Below are 24,849 nucleotides of genomic sequence, written 5' to 3' on the forward strand. Positions count from 1 at the left end.
TTCATTACACAGTGCAAACAGTTCTTTGGTAAATTTACTGATTACAATAAAAATAACAAAGACTGCTTTTGGTAACAGTTTTAAAAAGTAAATAAATATGCACAATTTGCAACATATTACAGCAATATTCTCACAGTGGATACTGAGGAAATGATCATGCAGCCACTGGCCACTGTTTCAGAAATGTTAATATCGGTGCTGAATCTGTAGACACTGTAATAAAAGTAAATTTATACAATTCTTGATTGCTTATTACATTTAAAATTGGTGGTGAGGATCTGCTTTTTCTTTATGTTTATGTAAAATAACTCAAGATGACAATGGTATAAGCATTTCACGAGTTATTCCAGAATCTTTTTATATACTGTATGAGTAAACATTGAACAAAGAACAACAGATATTCACTTTATTCTGCGGCAGGGAGCAGGGGAATGAGATACATGGTACTGTTATATAGTGTATAAATGGAAAAGCTCTTCTGCTGTGATCTGAAATTCTAAGGATATTTAATTCATATAAATGTGTGTGTGTGTGGGGAGGATGAAATTAATAACCCATTGGAAGCACTTTTTTTTTTTTTACTGGTCTATATAACCATATACATATCAAATATCATAATTTAAGTTTGGTTCTGCAAGCCTTTCTCTTGAGGAATTCTTATTGTAGATCAATAGGAGTTCCATGTGCATAGGGCTTCCAGGGTGACTGTGTGATTTGGACTCTCAAGAAAACAGAACAAAGTACTAGAGTATCAAAAAAGGGGAAGGAATGTGAAGCCCTAGATACCATATGATACTCAAACATGCTTTCCACACAGTTTCTAAAAATATTAAAATAGGTTACATAAGTCAAAACTTTATATATAAAAATCAATTGAAATATTCTTAAAAATACCCCATGTACCTCTAACATACATCTTTGCTTAACACCCCACTCACATGTACATATTACTCTTACTACACTGTCAAACAAGTCATTGTAGTAAGTTTGTAATATATACCAAAGTTTGAAAGCAGTGTCATAGTATGTAGTTATCAAATTATAGAACATTAAAGCTACTAACCAGGGAAATTATGTGCCAAAATATTATAGTGGAAATGGCATTGTTGCTATAGATTAGCTATTACACACAAATGTGATTTACTACGCAAATTTACATGTTGCTTGTCTCTCTCACCAACAGAAGTTGGTCCAGTAAAAGATATTACCTCACCCACTTTGTCTCTCTAATGTTTACATTTGTGCAGATTTCATTAATCCATAAATCCCTGATTCCTAAATCCTAACAATTAACTCAGAATCCAGAGAATTCAATAACTTCAGTAGGAGTTCTGCATTAGGACTGCAGGACTGAGCCCTGAATTGTAGGAAATTATGGATTTTTTCAGAAGATGCACTATAAATGAAAAACAAAACTGTAAAATGAGGTATGATAGTTGTCTTTCACTGAATGTAATAACATATGCCTGTTAAAAAGGTGAAGAATTGGTGTGCTAACACATACACTGCATTGACATAGACATATATTCTATAGTGCTAAAAAATGAATTATGTGAGGAGTGAAGTTCACTGGAGGATCATTTTTAACATGAGTCATATAAAGGGACTCAGTTATAAGTATGCATGTACTAGCTAAAAAATGGAGAAAACCTTTAAACTCAAATACCTTGTCAGAAAAAAATAAAAAGGAGTAGTCAATCCACAATTAATGGTTAATGCTTCATTTTGATTGTTCTTTTCATAAACAATCAGTGCCATAATACACTCAGGAACATATGTCTACTGACAATATGTACAATGAATCAGTAGCTATCTTTGTATGCAAAATGGCATGTGATGTTTTCACATTTTCAAAACAGGGCCTTAGCAACTGTACATGTGAGCACGTTTGAGATGGAGAGAAGCATGCTTGCAAACTGGACTTTGGATGGTCACTTTACACTGATTTAAAATAAATGAATCTAAAAAGTAGCCAAGCAATTACATATGTTTTGACAAAAAATATTATATTAATTTTAATATCAAATGCTACTTATGAGTCATGTACTGCTTCCTAAAGTGAGGAATAACATTCAAGGAGCACTGTCAAACACTTTTTGTAATACACATTGTTTTAATACCTTCCTAGAAACTTGATGTTTGTTTCTCATTCCCTAGCAATTTTATGCTCTTCAATTTGTCAAACACTGATTAATTTTCCTCTTCAATTAAAGAGAGGTTGAAATGCTACAGATTTTTTTTGTTTTTACTTCATTGTCTATATGCTGGCATAATTGACTAAGCAATCCAAATACACAGATGGCTTGCAGAAATTGCCCTTGTATTAGCACAGCTCTGAACATAGTTTTTATTAAGCTTTTATTCTAGCTTTTCTTCTTCTGACTTTATTGGCAGAGCACTGAACATCAAGTCACACTAATACTGAAAAGAAACGTAAATATTTTTATTGTGCTTATTTCTCATAAATGGGAGATGTTCTGATTTTATAATGTAAACGTTTTAAGGTAAGTCAGTTTGGGTGCCTAAAACTACTTGACAGTGTCCTTTTGAAGTAGCACCAGATTCGGTTTGTCTAACCTGAGAATCTTAACACAAAATTATCTTGACCTGTTTATTTCCCTTTCAACATTTTTGCATTGTGGTTTTCTTTTTATGGGAAAATAATAAAATAATACATCATCTTATACTGTTACAGCACCATTAGAATGTTGTCATGTAAAATCTTGATTTCTTGCTGTTGTTTTAAGCTTCTGGTTACCTGTATTTGCCATCAGCAGGCCGGTATGATTTGAAGAGGACACATCTTAAATTCTTAGAGGAGAGTTATGGCTTCTTTTCCTTGCTAATAGTTTGTTTTAAACAGACTGGACAGCAAACTCCTTTGACCTTCACTGGTGTAGAGCAATCAGTTGGTGGACATGATTCTACAAAACAGGTAATCTGACCAACCTGTATTAACACAAATATAACAACAGTTTAACACATTATTTAGCTTTGTCTACAAAATAAGAGATATGGTATTTACATTATTCAGGAATGTATTCCCAGCCATTCTTTCTAAGGTTTTGGCTACTGGGACAAATTCTGAATGTATCATGGTTTGTTTTGAGGTTTTTAAAATTTGCATCTAGCAGAAAGCACCTTATATGACAACTTTTTTAATGGCAGTTTGCTCTAATACTTTCTTCCCCTCTCTCACAGTGTCAGTCCACACCTGCCCCTCCTACCCTCTTCTTCCCTACCTTGCTCCTCTCACTAACACTTCCCTTCAATGTCCTCTCCCCTTTCATTCCCCCCCCCCATTTAGCTTATCACTTCTTAACCAAACCCATCTAAAAAACCCATTGAACTAACATGAAAATAGGATTAAATTCAATAAGGACAAATGCAAAGTACTCCACTTGGAAAAGGAACAATCAGTTGCAAACATACAAAATGGGAAATGACTGCATAGGAAGGATTATTGCAGAAAGGAATGTATGGGTCATAGTGGATCACAAGCTAAATATGAGTCAATAGTATAACACTGTTGCAAAAAAAGTAAACATCATTCTGGGATGTATTAGCAGCAGTGTTGTAAGCAAGATACGAGAAGTAATTCTTCCGCTGTACTCCGTGCTGATTAGGCCTCAACTGGAGTATTGTGTCCAGTTCTGGGTGCCACATTTCAGGAAAGATGTGTGCTAATTGGAGAAAGTCCAGAGATGAGCAACAAAAATGATTAAAGGTCTAAAAAAACCATGACCTATGAGGGAAGACTGAAAAAATTGGGTTTGTTTATTCTGGAGAAGAGAAGACTGAAAGGGAACTTGATAACAGTTTTCAAAAGATTGTTACAAGGAGGAGGGAGTAAAATTATTCTCCTTAACCTCTGAGGATAGGACAAAAAGCAATGGGCTTCAATTGCACCAAGGGCACTTTAAGTGAACTTTAGGAAATACTTCCTAACTGTCAGGGTAGTTAATTGCACTGGAATAAATTGCCTAGGGAGGTTGTGGAATCTCCATCATTGGAGATTTTTAAGAACAGGTTACACAAATACCTGCCAAGGATGGTGTAGATAATACTTAGTTCTGTCATGAGTGCCAGGGAGTGGACTAGATGACCTCTTAAGGTCCCTTCCAGGCCTACGATTCTATGATTTTATGACCTTGTGCTGCATATTATTAACAACTCTGCTTGTATGTTATATTCCTTTATCCCACCATGGGTCTGTCTTGCCTATTTAGACCAGGGGTGGGAAAACTACGGCCTGCGGGCCAAATCCGGCCCACCAGCTGTTTTAATCTGGCCCTCGATCTCCCACTGGGGAGCGGGGCTTGCCCCGCTCTGGGGCTCCAGCTGGGGAGCAGGGTCGGGGGCCGCGCCACGGGGCTCCCGGAAGCAGCAGCATGGTCTCCCCTCCGGCTCCTACGCATAGGATTAGCCAGGGGCCTCTGCTCTGCACAATGCCCCCGCCCCAAGTGCCGCCCCTGCAGTTCCCATTGGCCAGGAACTGCAGCCAATGGGAGCTGCAGTGGCGGTCCCTGCGGATGGGGCAGTGTGCAGAGCCGCCTGGCCGTGCCTCGCGTAGGAGCCAGAGAGGGACATGCCGTTGTTTTCGGGAGCTGCTTGAGGTAAGCGCCACCTGGAGCTTGCACCCTTGAGCCTCTTCCAACGCCCCAACCCCCTGCCCCAGCCCTGATCCCCCTCCCTCCTTCCGAACCCCTCACTCCACTCCCCTGCCCCAGCCCGGAGCTTGTCTCACACTCTGAACTCCTCATTTCTGGCCCCACCCTGGAGCCCACACCCCCAACCAGAGCCCTCACCCCTTCACGCACCCCAAAACCTAATTTTGTGAGCATTCATGGCCCATCATACAGTTTCTATTTGCCCTCGGGCCAAAAAGTTTGCCCACCCTTGATTTAGACTGTAAGTTCTTATCTACTGTATAGCACCTAGCACAATGAGGCTATATTCTTACTTAGTCCTTAGGCATTACCAGACAAAACATGATTCATAATACAATTTACAAGTTATATATTGATTTATCATCTGAAGTTCAGGGATCCCACAAAGCCAATTTTTTTTCTCCCTACATTACATTATTTTATTTCTTTCACTAAAGGTAAAAAACAAGGGAAATATTAAGATTTTGGTATCTTTGGTATTTTTTACCAATTTTTATGTTCTATAAGAGGCTGCTTTTGGAAAGGCTTCTTCTGGGCCTCCCCTTTTTACACACAATTTTGCAAGTACAATTTAACACCAGCCAAATGATGGAAATTAGATTATGTAGATGTCTAATTATTAGATTTGTAAGTACTGTTAGATAGATGGATGTCTGAATGGTGTCAATTTCCCCAGCAACTAACTGCAGGTACAGATTGAACCAATAATGACTAGAATCTACAAAATTGTGGGTACAACATCATCAGAGGCTGCATCTCAAAAACAAATCACAATATGGCTTAAACATTGAAAATGGATTCCAGCATACTCACTTTGCATTCACACATAGTACAAGGGTCCCTTTTCCAGGTTTCATTGCTGGAGTACGATTTACCCTTTTCATCAGTGCAATCAGTTCTACTGAGACGTGATTCCAGTTTCTTTATCTGAAGACAGAAGAAACGTAAGTTATTAATTGAACCAAAGTAAAGCTTTTCCTGCTTACGGTATGTCCTTAACCTTATATACAATCCCCTAACAATATTTATGTGGGTGCATCTGGCTGATTACTCAGTTTTTGATCTGGTCAGATATACTGGAGATTGGGTGTGGTGAAATGTTTCACTTCATCTATTACAGATTCAACAAAACTTTGGCTGAAACACAGCAGAGCACAGGGCGCTATGACTCCCCCCAGTTCCAGGAGATAGAGAGGCACAACCCTCAGGTGCTCTGCCTCTCCACCCCTGAGATCCAGGGGATGGAGAAGCCCAGAGCCAGGGGACTCTGCTTCCCCCCCACATTCCCAACTCCAGGTGATGGAGAGGCACAGAGCCTCCTGAAGCTCTGGGGTTGGCAGGGAGGCAACGCGACTGTGTTTTCTGCCTCTCTGGTCGCCACACTGGCAGGCTCGTGTCAATTTCACAAGCAAAAATAACAAGCACATTCTCTGAGAGCAGCTGGGAAGCCAAAATATTCCAGTTTGGTTCTTTCTAAGTGGACTTTTCTTGGCATCCCTTTCCATTAATTTTTTTATATTTTTGACGTTTTGTCCCAATTTGGGGACAAAACTTTTCCTCAAAAATGCAGAAAGGGATTCCCCTTTTTTGGTCAACTCTACTCAATCTAACTGTTGAAAAACTAAAAGGCTGGAGGCAAGCAGCACAAATAGAAAGAGTCTCTACAAGAGAAGACTAACCACAAACATATTTTCTTTCTTACCCTTGAAATACACACCTACAAACATGTGAGCATCAAACAAAAAAGATGACAAATGTAGAGAGAGAAAACTAAACTCATAAGACTGCCATAAGGAAATGGAAGATTAGATTATTCAGCTGTAGAATACTGAATAAATGGCCACTTTGAAAGCATTTGTAACTTCTCCACTCTTATTGACTTCCGTGACCATTCTAATGATGCCAAGGAGTCATAAAACTAGTTCACCTGTCTACCTAAGGCAGGGGAGTGTACCTGGAGACCCCGTGTACTGCAGCAACACTCAGCTGTCAAAATGATCCTTTGGAACCATAACACAACTTAGAGCCCATCCAGGTATCTTTTAGGCCTTGTCCACACTAGCGGTGGCATGTAGGATACCAGCACTATATGTGACGCTACATGCTGCAGTGAAAAATATGCTGCGTCCACATGCAATGTGTAGATACACTTGTCAGTGAAAGGCTCTGGTGATGGGGAAAGGCTCCACCAGTGGGATACCACACTGCTAAAAATAGCAATGTAGATGGTAGAGGCACTGCTTGGGAGTGTAGAGAACCTTTCCCTAAGGTTCTGGCATGTCTGTACTCTACTTGCCTAAGTAGTGCCTCACAATCAACTGTTTATACCTGTGGTAGGCTGTGTGCAGTGTATGTACTCTACACGCCACCATAAGATTTGTACAGTGTAGACAAACCCTTAATTGCACCAGTAGTAGAACCAGCCAAAAGACAATCTCTCGTTTGGGAATGGAAATGCTGAATGGAGCTTGGCCAGCCCATAGTATTCTGTATTCTCTCTCAAAAGGGTAGTTTGCTCCTGAATGACAACTGCACCATAATTCTGGTTTCCTCAGTATTGTAGCCACATGTCAAAGTTATATAACTTACATTAAAATGTACTTATTAACAAGTATTTTTTATAATAAAGATTAGATTACCATCTAAAGAGAAAATTTAAATGTTAAGAGGATTTTTTTTTAAAGGTTTTAGTCGGGTGCTCTAGGAATTAATGCAATGACTAAATTGTATGATGGTAACTTGTTACTGGCTACAGTGTTTGTGTGAGTGTAAAAGTAATTATTGATACAAAATATTAAATCATAGTTAAACCATAAATGGCCAAGAGTGGTTTTATTTTTCCAAATTAATGTTTATATTTTGGAGAACAATTGCGCAGCCACTTCTACTGATGGAAATATGAGACCTTCCTTACAGCATTTTTAATTTGCTAGAGTTTGAGGTAAGAAGGTCCATTTACATGATACCAAACCTCCTCCATACCAATTTCTGTATTACAAAAGAAAACTTTAGACATTTATTGGGAAATATATACTCATCCTTAGAAACTACACTTGCCTGCAGAATGATGACAGTAAGGTTGAAAATATACGCCAGAGTCATCTGAACTTATACTGTTTTGGGCTCCAATTTACAAATTATCTATGGCTGTACAAGTATCAGGGGGTAGCCGTGTTAGTCTGTAACTACAAAAACAACAAGGAGTCTGGTGGCACCTTAAAGACTAACAGATTTATTTGGGCATAAGCTTTTGTGGGTAAAAACCTCACTTCTTCAGATGCATAGAGTGAAAGTTACAGATGCAGGCATTATATCAATTATATTATATGGCTGTACAGTTCAGATCCAAATCCAAACTTGTCCAAAGCTGTAAGATGTTCAGATCTGGAGTTCTGATTTAGACCTAAACTATATTTAGATAATAACGTTAGTTATTTCTGAACATGCTTGTGATATAATAAGGTGAAAATACCAAATTGGTGGACTTCCTTTTGCAGTGTAATTTGTACCTGAATTTTGGTCATTCAACTCCAAGTTTGAGTAGCTGAATTACCTAGGTTGTAGATACACACTGTGGGTGTAAATTGCACCTGAGAACAGGGAGGTCAAACTACAGTCCAGACAAATATATGCTTAGAAATCACTAGCATATCCAGTACATTTAATGTGGAGTTACTTTTGAAGGAACTTCATTCCTTAAGACCAACTTTGGGCGTTCTCTGATATGTAGAATATCTTGTGCATAAATAAAGCTTTTTTGAGTGGCTACTATTATGGCTACTTTAGTTAGTCTGATTATTAAGAGATTTAATTTATGTCACACTGTAAAAGTCTTTTCAAAAAGATCTGAATCCTGGGTATAATTATTTACAATTACAATTTGGCACACACCACATTATTTCATAGCAATTGCATAGTTTATCACACATATGGCTCAATCAACAGATTTTATTCAGATGCAAACCGTAAACCCAGATTCTATAAATTCCAGGTCTAAGCATGAAGGAAAAAGCTAATTCCATAAACAGTTTCATACATACATGGAATGCATTGCTTTCACAAGGTTTTGGTGACAGAAATCAACAAAGACAAACTGTATAATCTTTGTTTTAAATAAGATTAACAAAATATGCAAAAATAAACAATAATATGTACACTATGCTCTGTGTTCCATTTTGTCAAAAGATTACAAGATAAATTTTGGATTGAGAAATGCAAGGGAAGTCTATATATTTAAGGCCACAGAAAGATGAATATTCTTTGTAAATATGCTGTTTAAAGTTTAAAATGATTTAAATTAAATTTAAGATTAGAAATTGTTCATTACATCTTCTTACCTGATTTCTGAGACTTTTAATGGTCTTTTGCATTTCTAAAACAAATTCTCTGAAGTCATTCACCACAGGTAATTTTATATGTTCATCAGATGCTGAAGTGGAATCATTAAAATGTTTACCCTGTTTTGTAGAACTGCAACAAGAGGAAAATAGATCAGGATATTCACCCAATAAATTTTCAATAGACAGGCTATTTGCATAGGGGCTATCCAAAATGTAAATTATGAATAAATTAAGTATAGGCAGCTGGTTGTATGATTTTTATGAAGCACAACAGAACACCAGTGCCATTGTAGCAGGATATAGTCTCAGGGTCAGGGTAGATTAATGTATTACTCCTTATACCAGCAGGGGCAGGAAGTTTTGAGGACAGAATGCATCAGTCTTAAAAGTGTTATGTCTCCTATGTTAGGGGACAGAAAAAGTTGTTAGTCAATACCATTTTCATGGCATTGCCTACAATTCACAGAGAAAAGAACCAGTGAAGCAGTTAAGCTAAACATCCAACAATAATTCAGAGTGAAAGAATACTACTGATTTAATTGTGTAATTGTAATCAGCACTGTGTTTGGACTCACTTTAAAGTTTCTTCCATGAATAGACGTCAGAAAAAGCATCTATGCTTAAAACCTCAGTCTTCGAAAATGGAACAAGTTGGTTTACTACTTGCCTGTTTCCAATTTAATAAACATTTGAAGTCAATAGTGTTTTTACAGTACAGAATAATGGGGAACCACTTGTCTATTGCCTATTGCAATTGACATTTGGCAAACTTACATTCCAAAATCATTTTAATCAGTTCAATCTTCAATGAAAATATTGTGTAAAGTCATCAGAGAAAATTGACATAGTCAGTATTAATTATATCATCTAGACAGATTTCATAAAACACTGAGTAAAAATAGAGATAGTATTAATTATTAAACAATTTACCACATGAAGCACTCAGGGCTCATGTAGCAGGATATGCCAAACATTCCTGTTTGAGGGTTGCTGATGCCAGAGGCATCTCTTTAGTAACACAATTTTTACATCAAGTATGAATATAGCCCTTGCATCTCATCTGTATATGTAGTTTCTACATCTCTCACTTAATAATCTGGGAAATTCCTCCCTATTGATATTTCTGTTCTAACTAAAAAAGTTCAAAAGATTCTCTTTGTTACCAGGGTAGGAGAAACTGATGTTTTCTTTTTACTTTAATTTTTATGGGACTTAACTTCTTTATAGCTTTATAAATATGTGACAAAGAACGTTTGCTGTATATTATTGTTTATGCTATGGAAATTTGGAAACGTTGGTAAAAGTTCACTTGGGAAGGAGAACCATAATCTACAATGCTCTGCTACTTCAGGGCAACTTTTAACAGTCAAAGTGAAAGTTACAGTGTTTGTTAAGCATTTTTTATTCCTACTCTTCCTTAGTGTTATTAAATGTATATATAAGTTGTTAAAATGGCTGAAATGTTGTGCAATAAATTCACTCCTGGTGTAACTTCATTACTCTCAGTGGAGTTATTCCACACATGAATTTTGTTCAATGTTGTTTATAATTCATCAGACATATAGAAGCAGCAATAAAATGTTCTGTTTGCTGTAAGAACACGTGGTTTTATGTGTATAGCCTTGTATTTTACTAATGCAAAATTTGACAGCAGAGGCTCAGATTTCTCTGATTGAGTCACCACTGAAGCCCTCCAGTTCACTCATTTCATAATACTCACACAAAGTAAGCCAAGTAAATACCCTCTGAGTTGTTACCTTATATGCGCTTCCAAGCGTATCCTGACTTCTAGATTATAAATTCTTTGTGGGTAGGGACTATCTTCATTTTGAGCCTATACAGCACTTGAGGTCCTTGTGGTGAGTGCATAACACTATTATTAGGACACTGGAATATGCTGGACTCATTAAGTCAAGATGCAACTTTTACTTCAAGGATGTCTTTCTCTTTGTATCTCTTATAACATAGCAATAGGTCTCTATACCAAACAACTGCTGGATTAAATTAAACATTTTTAAACCTTTCTCCTCATGTCATACTTCCACAATTATGGTCAGCAAAAGGACCTGAGCTAGAGCCATACTGATATAAAATAAAAGGTGATGGTGGGACACATTCTCCTTAAGGGTTTTTTACTTTTGGAATCTGCTCCCCATAACATCCCTAGTTCATTACCTTCAGGAAGCCTATGCAGGCCCACCTTTCCTCCCTGGCTCGGGGGTGGGGGGGTGGGGATTTATGGGGCTAGAAAATGGAAAAGAACACTAGTGGATATTCTGTTGGAGCAATTACATTTTTATTAGTTATTTGCTGGGGCCACAATTTTATGTTCTGGTAGCAATTGAGGCAAGATGGTTTATTTAATGTGTATGTTGTATATATTTAAAGAGATTGTCAAGGGAGTCAAGAACCAGGGATAGGCACTTTTTCGTGGTTATAAAAATCAAATAAATAAACTGCAAATTCCTGTCTGTATCCTTTGTTCATGTTATATAAGAGTTGGTCTAGTTAGCATACAACTATACGCTATATACCCAAAGTGTGGTCACACTACACATTTTGTCCTACCCAGTGTTCTTGTTTCATAAGAAGAACTTCCAACTGACCCTGAGGGAGAAGGGTGTCCTGGAGAAGGCTGGGATCACTCTCTTCGCTCATTCACTTTCGGGCTTGTGAAAGAAATGAATCGAAGGGCCCTGAACAGTGGCTTGATCAGAATTTTACTTTTAAAATCGGAGCCCTTGCTAGCAGAATGTTATATTAGCTAAAGCACAAGGCCCTTCATACATACTAGCCCACCTTGTAAACATGTAACTGAATACTTCAGATTCAGAAACCAGTTTTGTGAAAGCTACAGTTTGGTAGTCCTTACATTTGTGATGATAAAAAAAGAAGTGTACAGAGTCTTAAGCATTGTTTGGATAGAGCATTAATGTGTAACAGAGTCGATTATACCCTGGTATAGATTTGGGTAGTCAGAGTAATTTTGTCCCAACTGTTTTGGGGCTCTGGTTGAGAAAGACACAATGTCTTAGGTTTATACATATAAACACAAATAAATAATCTATGACAAAATGTATGTAAAAGCTTGTTTCTTTCAGACTCTTTCAGAATCTGAGAGGATTCCAACATCTCTGTGGGAGAGTGAGCAGATGAAGGCCTCTATTGCTGGACTAGTTATAAAAGACAGTTACCTTTTCTGTAACTGCAAAAAGAACAGGAGTACTTGTGGCACCTTAGAGACTAACAAATTTATTAGAGCATAAGCTTTCGTGGGCTACAACCCACTTCTTCGGATGCATATAGAGTGAAACATATATTGAGGAGATATATATGATATATATATATATGTTTATAAGTACTCCTGTTCTTTTTGCGGATACAGACTAACACGGCTGCTACTCTGAAACTTTTCTGTAACTGGTGTTCTTCGAGATGTGTTGCTCATGTCCATTCCACAATAGGTGTGCATGCTCGCCACGTGCACCGGTGCCGGAAGTTTTTCCCTTAGCAGTACCTCTAGGGGAGCGCCCACAGCACCCCCTTGCAGTGGCACCTCCATGGCGTGGAATAAGGGGCGCTGCGTGCTCCCACCACCCTCAGTTCCTTCTTGCCAGACAACTCCAACAGAGGGAAAGGAGGGAGGGATGTGGAATGGACATGAGCAACACATCTCGAAGAACACCAGTTAAAGAAAAGGTAACTGTCTTTTCTTCTTCGAGTGATTGGTCATGTGCATTCCACAATAGGTGATTCCAAGCTATATCTGTTGGAGGTGAGTAGGAGTTCACAGACTCTTGGGACGGAGTACCGCCCTGCCAAAACCGGCGTCCTCCCTGGTTTGGGAGACGATCGCATAATGCGAGGTGAACATGTGAACGGAAGACCACGTGGCAGCCTTGCAAATGTCCTGAACGGGAACATGGGCTAAAAAGGCAGCCGATGAAGCCTGCGCCCTAGTTGAGTGTGCCCTTACAATCGGCAGCGGGGGGATCCCCACCAGGTCGTAACAGGTACGGATACACGAGGTGATCCAGTTGGAGAGCTGCTGAATGGAAATTGGCCGACCTCTCACGCGCTCGGCCGAGGCGATGAACAGCTGCGAGGACTTCCTGAATGGCTTTGTACGGTCCAGGTAAAAGGCCAGAGCCCGTCTCACATCCAGCATGTGGAGGCAGCGTTCTTCATTGAACACATGGGGCTTGGGGCTGAGGCCCAGCAGGAAGATGTCCTGACCCATGTGGGACTGGGGGCCTAACGTACGGGAGGAGAATAGCATGGGAGAATACTGTGTGTCCCTGCACTGGCGGGTGGAAGGCCGATATAGCCACCAAGTGCACCTTGACGGACAAGGGCGCTAGGCCCTGGGCTCTAAGGTGAAGGAGGCAGCCTAAAATGAGTTGGATCAGAGCAGCCATGGGTGAAACGCCCCGCTCAGCTGCCCACCGGGAAAACTGAGACCACTTTGCCGGGTAGGCCTGATTCGTGGAGGGCCGTCTGCTTTCAAGGAGAACATGCTGAACCCCTTCTGAGCACGTCCTTTCCTCCTGGCCTAACCATTGAGCAGCCATGTCGTGAGGTGGAGTGCTGCTAGGCTGGGGTGGAGGAGGCGGCCCTGGTCCCGGGAGAGCAGATCCCGGTGGGATGGCAACGGCCATGGCGGGGCGACTGTCAGGCTTGTGAGAGTCCCGTACCAATGTTGCCTGGGCCATGCTGGGGCAATCAGGAGGACCCGGGCCCTGTCCGTTTTTATCTTCTCCAAGACCGTGCCGATCAGCGGGATCAGGGGGAAGGCATAGAGAAGCTGGCCTGACCAGGATAGAAGGAAGGCATCGGAGATGGCGCCCATGCCCAACCCCACCACGGAGCAGAAGCGGGAACACCGGCGGTTCTGCCGAGTCACGAACAGGTCCACCTCAGGAGTTCCCCACTCTTGGAAAATCCTGTGCATCACCTCTGAGTGTAGTCAGCACTCGTGCTGAGAGGAGAAGTTTCGGCTCAGGCGATCCGCTCATGAGTTCTGGGAGCCCGGTAAGTGGTGGGCTTGTAGGCAAATGTCGTGGGCTGTACAGAAGTCCCACAGCCTGAGGGCTTCCTGGCAGAGGGCAGAGGAGCGGGCCCCGCCTTGCCTGTTGATGTCCATATATTATATTATTTATATTATGATGCCTTCCTCATGGACACGACGGAGGCCGTAGACCTTGCAGCCATATCCGCGGCATCTGACACTGCCTGCAGGTTGCCCTGGTAGCCGCTGTACCCTCCTCCACCAGAGCCTTGAACTCCTTCCTGTCACGCTCCTGGAGGGAGTCCTCCAATTTGGGCAGAGAGCCCCACAAATTGAACTCATACCGCCCCAGGACGGCTTGATGGTTTGCCACCTTTAACTGGAAACTCGAGGATGAATAAACTTTTCTCCCGAATAAATCCAGCCCCCTTGAGTCTTTATTTTTTGGAGTAGGGGCTGGTTGGCCCTGCCTCTCCTTGTGATTGAGCGACTCAACCACCAGGGAGTTGGGGGCAGGGTGGGTGTACAGGTATTCATGCCCCTTGGCGGGCACAAAGTACTTCCATTCTGCCCTCTTAGAGATGGGGGACAAGGAGGCCGGGGTTTGCCACAAGGCCTTTGAAATTTTCGCCACCCCTTCGTGGAGTGGGAGGGCCACCCTGTCCGGTGCCGAGGCCGAGAGGACATTGAAGAGGGAGACCGAGGGTTCCTCTACCTCCTCGGCTTGAAGGTTGAGGCTCGATGCCACCCTTTTCCACAGTTCCTGGTGGGCCTTAGAGTCCTTCTGCGGAACAGGTGGAGGAGGGGCCATAATCGCCTCATCAGGGGAGGATGAGGATGGGGGATGCGGTACTGTGCGTACTCACCAGTGTCAGAGGTCCCACCACTTGATCGCCCTCTGGACGCGGAATCAGAGATGAACGCCCCACCGACTCCTTTCTGTGGGGCTGAGATAGGGAGGCTGACGGTCTCGCCGAAGTTCTGGCCACCAAACGAGCCACCACCAGGGGCTGTGACGGGGGCCACAGGGCTCATTGGTACCACGGTGCCGGCCAAGGAGCCTGGTGCCACTGCACCTGCTGTGGCACCGGCGGAGCAGGCTGTTCAGCCTGACTAGCCTGTCCCAGCGAGTGACGACTATGAAAGGAGGCCGGGCTGGCATACGACCTGCCGTTGTCCCGGAATTGGGAGGAGCGGACGCGTTGGGAACGGTGCCGATCACGAGACCATGATCCCGGCGTGGAGGAGCGGGAGTACTGCCAGTAGCAGCTGCTCCGCGATCGGCTCCAACGGGTGGATCCGCAATGGCGAGGTGCTGGCGATCGACGCCTGGGACTGTGGGAGCAGTGCCGCGGCGGGGTCCTGGAGCGAGATGAAGAACGGGAACAGCGTTGATACCCGTATCGCGACGGGCTATGATGGCCCCTCGGTGACGAGGACCTCCGGTGCCCTCTGTCCCGGTCTCCACGGGGCCCGCTCTCCTCGCAAGGTGGAGCAGTGCCCAGAACTCCTGCCAGTCGGAACCCAGCCAGACAACCTGGTGGGGGTCGACGGGGACCGGCGCAGACTGCGCATGGGGCAGTTGCTGATCGGCGAACGGCGTCGGGAACATTCCCTAGAATGCGAACTGTACCGATCAGGCGGCGACTGCGGAGATCCAAGCGGTGGCTTGCCTCTGGACCGGGGACCCAACGGTGGTGGTGCCCCTGGAACTGGCAGAGACATGACGTCCCGAGCCACTTGCAGGGCCTCCGGCATGGAGGGCATCCGGACATCCGGGGAGGTCGGCACCAAGTTGGCTGGGCTGCTCCGCTCAACCTGAGTCGGAGGCCTGGAGGCCAACGGGGATCGAGAACTGCCCAACGTGGGTCTAGTCTCTCTCCCGGTCTTCCTCTGGTTTATCAGCAGAGAAGACTTCTTCTTAGCCTTCTTGGTGTGCCCCATGGACGTGGAGCGGTGCCGACTGGTGGCTCGGAAGCCAAATGTTCCTTTCTTTCTTGGTCCGAGGCTTGAAGGATCTGCAAATCTTGCAGCGATCGCTGAGATGGGTTTCCCCCAGACAGCGTAAACAGTCCATGTGCGGATCACTCACTGGCATCAGCCGCCTGCAAGTGTCGCACGATTTAAAGCTTGGGACATGGGGCATGCCCTGACCTGGGCACACTAAACTAAACTAACATTAATCTAAACTATTTTAACTACAGGTACTACTAACTATGAATGAACAAGAGTTCAAGAGGAAAGCTGCAGCAGAGCAGTTCCGATGCACCTTTACTGGCGGCAAGAAGCAACTGAGGATGGGGGGAGTGCGCAGCACCCCTTATACTGTGCCATGGAGGCGCCACGCCAGGGGTTGCTAGGGGCGCTCCCCTACAGGTACTGCTAGGAAAAAAAACTTCCGGCACCAGTGCACTTGGTGAGCATGCACACCTATTGTGGAATGCACATGCACAATCACTCGAAGAAGAATAAGTTTTCATCCTCAAAAGGTCCCCATGAGGATGAGATTCTTGAGAAACTGTTTGGGGTTTGAGAGAGAGTTATATCTGAAGAATTCAGCTTAATATCTAAATCACGGGGTACATGGGACACAAGAAACACAATTTCTAGACAAAAAGGAGACAAGATGGAATCTTATTATGCAAAGGCCTCCTTTCTTGGAGATATGAACATACTATGACAGATTCTCCCCTTCCAAGTTCCAAATGCTGCAAAAGAACTAGTATCTGGCTGCTACTGCTGGTTTGAGAATTCCTCTAGAACGGGACACTCGATATCATAAAACATGTGACACTAGTTCCTACACCTACACAGATGTGCCCTTTCCCTGCCCTGACACACACATTACTCTACTTCGCCAGTTCACAGCTAGCATAGGGTCCCCTATAGTACGGAGTTTTCATAAACCAGAACAGACCTTATGCTGCTGTAACTTATATCAGTGCTGGTGCAACTTGAGGATCAGGAAGCCATAACCAAAACTCTTCTCTCCCCCATTCCTGCACTGACTGGATCTTGGCACGAGAGAATCTAGCCCGTTATTACTGATTTCAATGCTACTGCCCCAATATTTGCCCTGCCCTGGCTTCTAGACACTGAGGTGGGGCACATATTATCTGTAATCCCTACTTGTATCACTTTGGGGACAGCAGGAGTGTGGGCATTTTCCAGGCAAATAGATGCTGTTATTGATGGATGCAGTAAGGACCCAGATTTTCTGCTGCTTTTTCTTTACATTTCACATTTCTTCTGAGGAAAACAAACAGGACTGAGGGCTTAAATGTTATTGTTTCATATGTTGAAAGTCTTAGAAAAAAGCTGGAAGGTAAACCACAGCAGAAACAGGACCTAAAGTTGACAACAACCTGTAGCATTCAATTTTGCTTTTGCTTTTGAACATCTAGAAACATCAGAGTGAAAGGCACAATCCCAGACTGAGGGACTGGAGACTGCAAGAACCTAATGTACATTTGCAGGAAACCATTCAATTTTCCTCCACCTTACACAAAAACAAAACAAAAAAACCGACCCTTTTTCATACCCTAATACAAAATCCTTACCTCACTGTTTTGGGCATTTTCATTTTCTTTAAGGGCTTGTCCTCCTGAAAGCTATAATCAAGAGAACGTCTTCCGCGGAAGTGATATGAAAATGCATTAAACTGCCCTCTAGTTCTACAATCTGAAATAAGACAACAAATTATATGTTGGAAATTAAATTATAAATTGATAATTTTATGACAATAATAATTGTAAATAATACACTAGCAATATATATATATATATATATATATATATATTTTAAAACTACAGAATTAAATCCTGTTTTCTCCAATATGGCTTCTTATGGACGTTTTTCTTTTCTTTTAATTAAATCTTGTGATTTTTTTTTTAAATTATTCACCTAGTGGTACTAAATTATTTTTCCTTTAACTATGTTCACTTCTTCCATAAATTATCAGATCTTCACACCTCCTTGTACAATTCAGACCTATACCTGCTTCATGAAGTCTATAATTTTGTATAGTGCAGTTCTACTCTGAAAAGGTGCTAAACAAAAACGGCATTCATCATCTTCTTGTATCTATTCAATGACAAGTTTTCAAACTATTTTTTGCTTCTATTGGCTTATGACAGTCAACAGAGATATGAGAGAGCAAGATAGATTCTACAGAACCTCTCTTTATTAAAAAGATTCTGAAATCAGAATTCTGGTTACTAGTAATTCAAAAGAAGGACTTTCAAAGCCCCAGGTTTGAGTTGCATCACTGGAAGCTAGAAATTGGGGGGGAAATGGTGATTTCCCCTCTCAAAATGACCTCTCTCCAAGTCTGAAATATCTGCAAATACTGGAGGCAGTTCAGATTTGTCCACAAAGCTCCAGGACATAGCATGCCCTTTCTTTTCTGTCTCTAGATAAGACCTTGCAAAGTTAAAAGGAAATACTCAATTCCAAATATACATTTCTTAACACTAATCTCTTATTCCACTCTGTTAATTGAAGACGTGCCCACCAAAAGAGGCCACTGTAGAAGCACCTAAAGGAAGGAAGTAATCAGATAACTAATTTTCCATTCTAGTCATAACCTCTCTCTCAGTGCGAGATATCTGGGAAGCAATGAGCTATAAAGAAAAAAATAGGAGCCCAGGTGCTGCTGTGGGGAGAGAGAGCTGGGGGGTAAGAGGAGTCCTCTCTCCCCACCATAGCCCCGGGAGCCCCACTGCACCCCAGACCCCTCATCCCCAGCCGGAGCCCTCACCTGCCTTTGCACCCCAACTCTCTGCCCCAGCCCTGAGCCCCCCTTCTGCACCCTGAACCCCTCATCCCCAGCCCCACCCCAGAGCCTGTGCCCCCAGCCGGAGAGCCCTCACCCCCCTCCACACCCCAACCCTCTTCCCCAGCCCTGAGCCCCTCATCCCTGGCCCCATCCCAGAGCCTGCACCTGAAACCGGAGCCCTCACCCCTCCGCACCCTAACCATCTGCCCCAGCTCTGAGCCCCTCATCCCCGGCCCCACCCCAGAGCCCACATCTCCAGCCAGAACCCTCACCCCCCACACACACTCTGAACTCCACAGCCCCACCCCCACCACATAAATTTTGTTATGTGCACCAATATGGAGGTGATGTGTCACACATCACCTCCATATTGGTGCACATAACAAAATTCATTCCGCACATGGGTGGGAAAAATTAAGAGGGAATACTGATCTGGCTCCCTTTTTTTTTTTAATACATCAGACCCAAGCTCCTCGTCTTTGCCTTTTTTACGCCCTTTACCATTTAGCCCACCCCATCTATTAGATCTGCTAGCTCCTTGATTGTCACTCCTCACATTCACTCGGACAACAGAGCCATCACCAATTGCCCAATTATCCCTTAAGCATCCTTTTGCTTTCCTCCATGTTGTCCCTGACACATGGGAAAAATTGCCTGCCAAAATCTGTAAATTTTAAAACCCGCACCGGCCATGATGCCTACAAATCATTCCCAGGCACAGGGAAGGAAAAGGACTTTATTGGCTGCATTTTGTATGAACTGAGGGGGGATGTGTGTATGGGAAGCCACAGAGGAGGATGTTACAGTATTTGAGGAGAGATATGAGGTCCCGAATGAGTGATTGAGCACTAGGGATAGCAAGAAAAGGACAGATTTTGGAGATGTCAAGGTGGAAGAAATGGAATGACCTGAATACGATGTGGATGATGGTGGTGGCATTAACAGGAGGGAAGATAAGGTGTTCTGTGTTAGTTCTGAACTATGTTTAGTTCAAGACAACACCACGTACAAAGAGATTTCAGACAGATAAACTCAGATGTAGAATTGGATGAAAGGAGACAGGGCAGTGGTGAAGATCAGCAGTGACCTCTGCTAATGATCGCTGAAAATGGAATGTAGGGGATGGAAAATTCTGTCCTAGTTTTGGAAAGGAGATATTTGTCCTTGGCTTTATTTTCTCCTCCTTCTCTGGCTGGAATTCAGTGGTGACAACCATTTTCTTCCCAAGACATTCAAAATCTCTAGAGGAAAGAGCCTCTCATGCTTCTCCGTCTCTGGATTATAATCTGAAAGAGCGGTCTTCATCTTTGGAGAGGAACGAAATGACAATGGAAGAATATAATAATCTGGAGTGCTTTATGGTCTTCCTCCAACCCTCATGTTATTTGGTCTTTTCAGGTTTTATTTTGATTTATGGGACCCAAAGAGGATTTTTGGACTTATCCCTGAAGTATCTTTGATAAGTGCAGACAGTCTGGTTTGCCAAGTCCCATCTCCTGCAGAAGCACTTCTTGAGGAGTTTCAGCTAGCAGTAGGGATGCTGCAATGCAGGGATGCTGAGGCCCCCAATAAGCCACCCAGACTTCCCCTTGTAAAGCAGGGCTTGGGAGCTGGGAGAAATTATGGCCGAGCTCCACTTCTGAGACTCCTAAGAGGGTCTTTTCATAGGGAGAGCTTGTCTTGCCTTCAGTTTGTTCCATTTGATGGGGATGGGAAGACGTCCCATTTATGGAACAAAACTGGAAATAAAAGCCCCTTGGAGGGAGAGGAGAGAACGTGGAAAAGAAATTTTGCTCACTACTACCACAAATCAGTTTTAAAAGTTAGGATTGCAATGGAGTAAGCTTGAGCACTAACCCAACACTTTGTTTGCAAAACTGGAGACAGAGAATCTAGTAAAGGATGAAAGGGTTATAGTCAAGCCCAGGAGCCTCATGATCAAGTCTGAACTGCCTATGATATTTGCAGGATGAGTCACAACCTAAACACCCCTGATTGGGGCAGAGGTCAAAATCTCAAAAACATCTTTTAACTTGAAAACAGAGCAAATCAGCTATGCAAATCATTGAAATGCAATACAATTTTACAAAGTGACTTTTCAGGATTTAGCAGCACTTAAATCTAATACCCAAAGTATAACGGACACTTACTGCATAGGTTTTGAAGTCAAAGAGCAAGAGCCTCTTGGCTCTTGTTGAATTAAGTATGCTAATGTTGTTCCAATACTCAAAAGGGAAACTAGGATGACCCAAGTAATAGGCTTATAACAATCCTGGGCAAAATAATGGAAAAAATTATATGGTATTCAATCAATAAAAAACTGAAGGATGGAACTATAATTAATGACAGTCAATATGGTTTTATGGAAAACAGGTCTTGTAAAAAAAAATTTCATTTTTTGATGTGATTACAAGTTTCGTTGATAGAGGTAACTGTGTAGATGTAATATATTTAAAACTTTTGTATTGCATTTGACTTGTTACTGAACAACATTCTCATTAAAATTAGCACTATTTAATATCAATAAAGCAAATGTTAAATGGATTAAGAACTGGTTGAATGACAGATCTGAAAAAATAGTTGTCTCTGGGGAATCATCACCAAAAAAAGGTGTCTCTAGTGAAGTTCCACAAGCTTCAAAACTAGGCCTGATACTATTCAGCATTTTTATCAATGACCTGGAAGCAAACGTAAAATCACTGCTGGTATAATTTGCAAATGATTCATCAATTGGTGAAGTGGTAAATAACAATGAGGCAAGAGCAGTCATACAGAATGATCTAGATTGCTTAGGAAAGTGGGCCCATTCAAACAAAATTCCTTTTAATACCGCCAAATGGAAGGTCAAACATTGAGGAACAAAGAATGATCACTCTGCCTAGAGAATGGGGGACTATTTCCTGGAAAGTAGTGACTCTGAAAAAAGATGTAGGGTTCATAGTTGACAAGCAATTCAGCATGAGCTCCCAGAGCAATGCTATGGCAAAAAGAATTGCTAATGGAATCCTTGGATATCTATAGCAGAGGAGTTGCAAAGTAGGAGTAAGGAGGTCATTTTACCTCCGTGTACAGCATTTGTGAGACAGATCTAGAATACTGCACACAGTTTTGATGTTCACATTTTAAAAGGATGCTGAAAAATTGGAGAAGGAGAAGAGAAAAGTTAAAATCTGATTTGAGGGCTGAAGAAAATGCCTTACAGTGATACCCTTACAGAAAACAATCTATTTAAGCTTATCAAAAAGATGATTGAGATGTGACAATTACAGTGTATAAGTACCTTCTTGGGGAGAAAATACCAGGTACCAAAGGTCACTTAAATCTATCAGAGAAAGGCATAACAAGAACCAATAGCTAGAAGTTACAGGCAAATAAATTCAGATTAGAAGTAAGGCTCAAATTTTAACAGTGAGAGTGATAACCACTGGAACTAACTACCAAGGGAAGTGGTGGAATCTCCATGTCTTGTTTCTGGAAGATATGCTTGAGTCAAACACAAGTTATTAGGCACAATACAGGGGTAACTGGGTGAAATTCTATATACTGGAGTACAGACTAGATAACCTAATGGTCCCCTCTGGCCTAAAAACCTATAATCTACATGATTAAAATAAAGTATGTATTTTAATCCCATTGATTTTAATGGGATTTAAGCACGTTTTATTGTTTACCTGAATAAGGATGCTTTCCTGAATCAGTCTTAGAAAGGATAAAAATGTACAAGAGAGAAATCTCTCATGTTTCTGAGCATATGCCAATCACTAACTGGTAAGAATTAGGAAGAAATGTCTCTTCTGGACAAGTTATTCTAATATGGGGTTTCTTGCACCTTTCTCTGAAAGATCAGGTCTTGAGCCACTGTAGAGATAGGATACCACATCAGATACCCCTATTTTCTGATTTAGATAAGATTTCGGAAAGAAATTTAGAAACTTAGAAAATTGTACTGATGAATGCTACATACCCTAGGCAACTGGGATGAAATCCTGGCTCCAAAGAAGTAAATAGGCCATTGACCTCGGTTTGTCATGTTTTCATGCCTAATATTCTGTTATCTTCTTATATGGCCCGCTTCACTACAGTATCTGAGGGTATGACTAAACAGCAATGTAAGCTTAGGATTAGCGGGACCCTATTCAACTGACCCATGGGTTTAAGAGTCTACACTGAATTTTAACCCTAGGCTAAGGATTTTCTGACCTGTGTTCAAACCTAGGGCTCTGGAGTCCACACTGCAGCGTACAGACCCGAGTCAAAGTAACCCTATCTCAGTGTCTAGCGTCCCTGCCTGCCAGTGTCGACACTCTAGCCCTATGCATGTGTTGCACCGTGTGAAAACTCTATTGCCCACCTTGTTTCCTCACTGTGACGATGCTATCAATGGGACTCAGGTGCTCAAAAGGAGCACATGAATACATAAACTGAATAATTAGCTCCTTTGGGTGGCTGTCTCAGTAGAATGGCTACAGTTTGAGATGGCTTTACACTGAACTAAATGAAAATTGGGCTCTCCCCCTCTAGGCTGAATCACATTGGCAAGAAAATGCCCATGTGCACCTGTTCTGAGGATAATTGGGACATCAGTCTCCAAGACTATCAAACTATTTAAATGAAACTTTACCATTCTTAATTTTTAAAATGGGGTGGTTCAAATGTATTTGCTTGGTTGATTTTTTATTTATTTGTCTGTTTTGAAGTTTGACATAAAATGTAGGTTTCAGAGGAAAAACACACACACGCCCTAGCCTGGCTGCTGCCGGCTGTGGAGCAGTGAAGTGTATCCCCAAGGCTTGGGGTGCAGTGTGCTTCAGCACACCCCAGGGATCCCTTATCCCTGCCCCCACTGCACCCCGGGAGGCAGGGATAAGGGACACCTAAGAGGCTCCCAGTCACAGCCCTCACAGTGCACGCTGTCCAGGCGCCCCAGGGAGGGTGTGAGGGAGAGCAGAAGCAAGGGACAACGAGTGGAGCAGGACCAAGAGGTGCCCTGCAGGGAGGGCAAGCAGCAGAGCTCCCAGCTCAGCATGGCCGTGGGAGGGATGACCCCCAACATCTTGGAATCCAGGAGCTGCCTCCCACCTGTCAGCTGCTCTGGGCAAGCTCTGTGCAGCAGCGAGGAGGAGCTGGAGGCACTACCACAGGAGGCTGCGGGGAGGTTTGGGGCTTGCTCCCACTCGCCACCCTGATAGAGCAGGGACAGGGGAATTGCCCTGGAGGGGGTATGGCTGGGGAGTTGTGGGTCATCCTCCCCAAGCCATGCTGAGCCAGGAGCTCTGCTTCTCCCCTTACCGACAGGGCATCTGCTTAGTCCCTGATCTGCTCTCTGCCCCTGCCCTCCCCAGGCTGCGTGTGTAGGGGCATCTGGGCCGCGTACACCAAAATCTGGCTAGGCTTGTGACCAGAAAGCAGTTCTCTTTGCAAAAAGCTTCTTCTGAATGGTCTCCACTGAAAACCCTGCAAGCTTCCTGACAGCAATGCTCGCAGACCAATGTTCAGCAGACAATGGGTTAATGCTGACCTGAGCTGCTGCCTGTGCAAAGAGAAGTGTGGCTTCTGTTTGCAATAGAGTGCAACAGACTGCACTACAGATTGTCAGCATAGAGAAGACTAAGGAAATTGTCCCAAGGAACTTTGGGATACATCCGGAAGACTTCCAGGACCTGAGTCAAGAAGCTAGGGCCGCGTGCACACAGGAAAGCAATAGGGCTCAGACCCTAGGTCCCAGTTTAACACAGGCTTGGACCCTTCAGCCCTGTAGGGTCCTGGCACCTAAGGTTTGAGCCATAGGTTAACACAATTGGCGTGTGGACACAAGGCTTGAGCCCAGGCTCGAGTCTGAGCTTACATTGCTGTGTAGACATACCCTAAGCGTCTTACCAAGATTAATACTTTTATCTTTACAATACTCCTTTGAGGTAAGAAAGGATCATCATCACCATTTTACAGGTGCAGTACTGAGTTACAGAGAGAATAAGCTACTTTCCCAATGTTATACAGAAAGTATGTGGCAGAGCCATGAATTGATACCATTTCTCCTGAGTCTTAGTTGACTAC

General features: G+C 42.7%; 1 protein-coding gene across 4 annotated transcripts in view; it reads right to left on the reverse strand.

The window, feature by feature from the left end:
• Positions 1-616: 616 nt before the first annotated feature.
• Positions 617-24,849, reverse strand: part of PXDN (peroxidasin) — a 151,733-nt gene continuing 127,500 nt past the window's right edge. For all 4 annotated transcript variants that reach the window (XM_024215788.2, XM_024215789.2, XM_024215790.2 and 1 more), the window contains 4 exons: positions 17,579-17,699; positions 9,008-9,140; positions 5,484-5,597; positions 617-2,949 (listed from right to left, as the gene is read on the reverse strand). In XM_024215788.2, coding sequence (XP_024071556.1) covers positions 2,824-2,949; positions 5,484-5,597; positions 9,008-9,140; positions 17,579-17,699 — 494 coding nt within the window. In that variant the 3' untranslated portion in view covers positions 617-2,823. The remainder of the gene's footprint in view (positions 2,950-5,483; positions 5,598-9,007; positions 9,141-17,578; positions 17,700-24,849) is intronic.

Source organism: Terrapene carolina, unplaced genomic scaffold, assembly GCF_002925995.2.
Source record: "Terrapene carolina triunguis isolate 2854851 unplaced genomic scaffold, T_m_triunguis-2.0 Scaffold42, whole genome shotgun sequence".
In the NCBI taxonomy this organism is placed as follows: domain Eukaryota; kingdom Metazoa; phylum Chordata; order Testudines; family Emydidae; genus Terrapene; species Terrapene triunguis.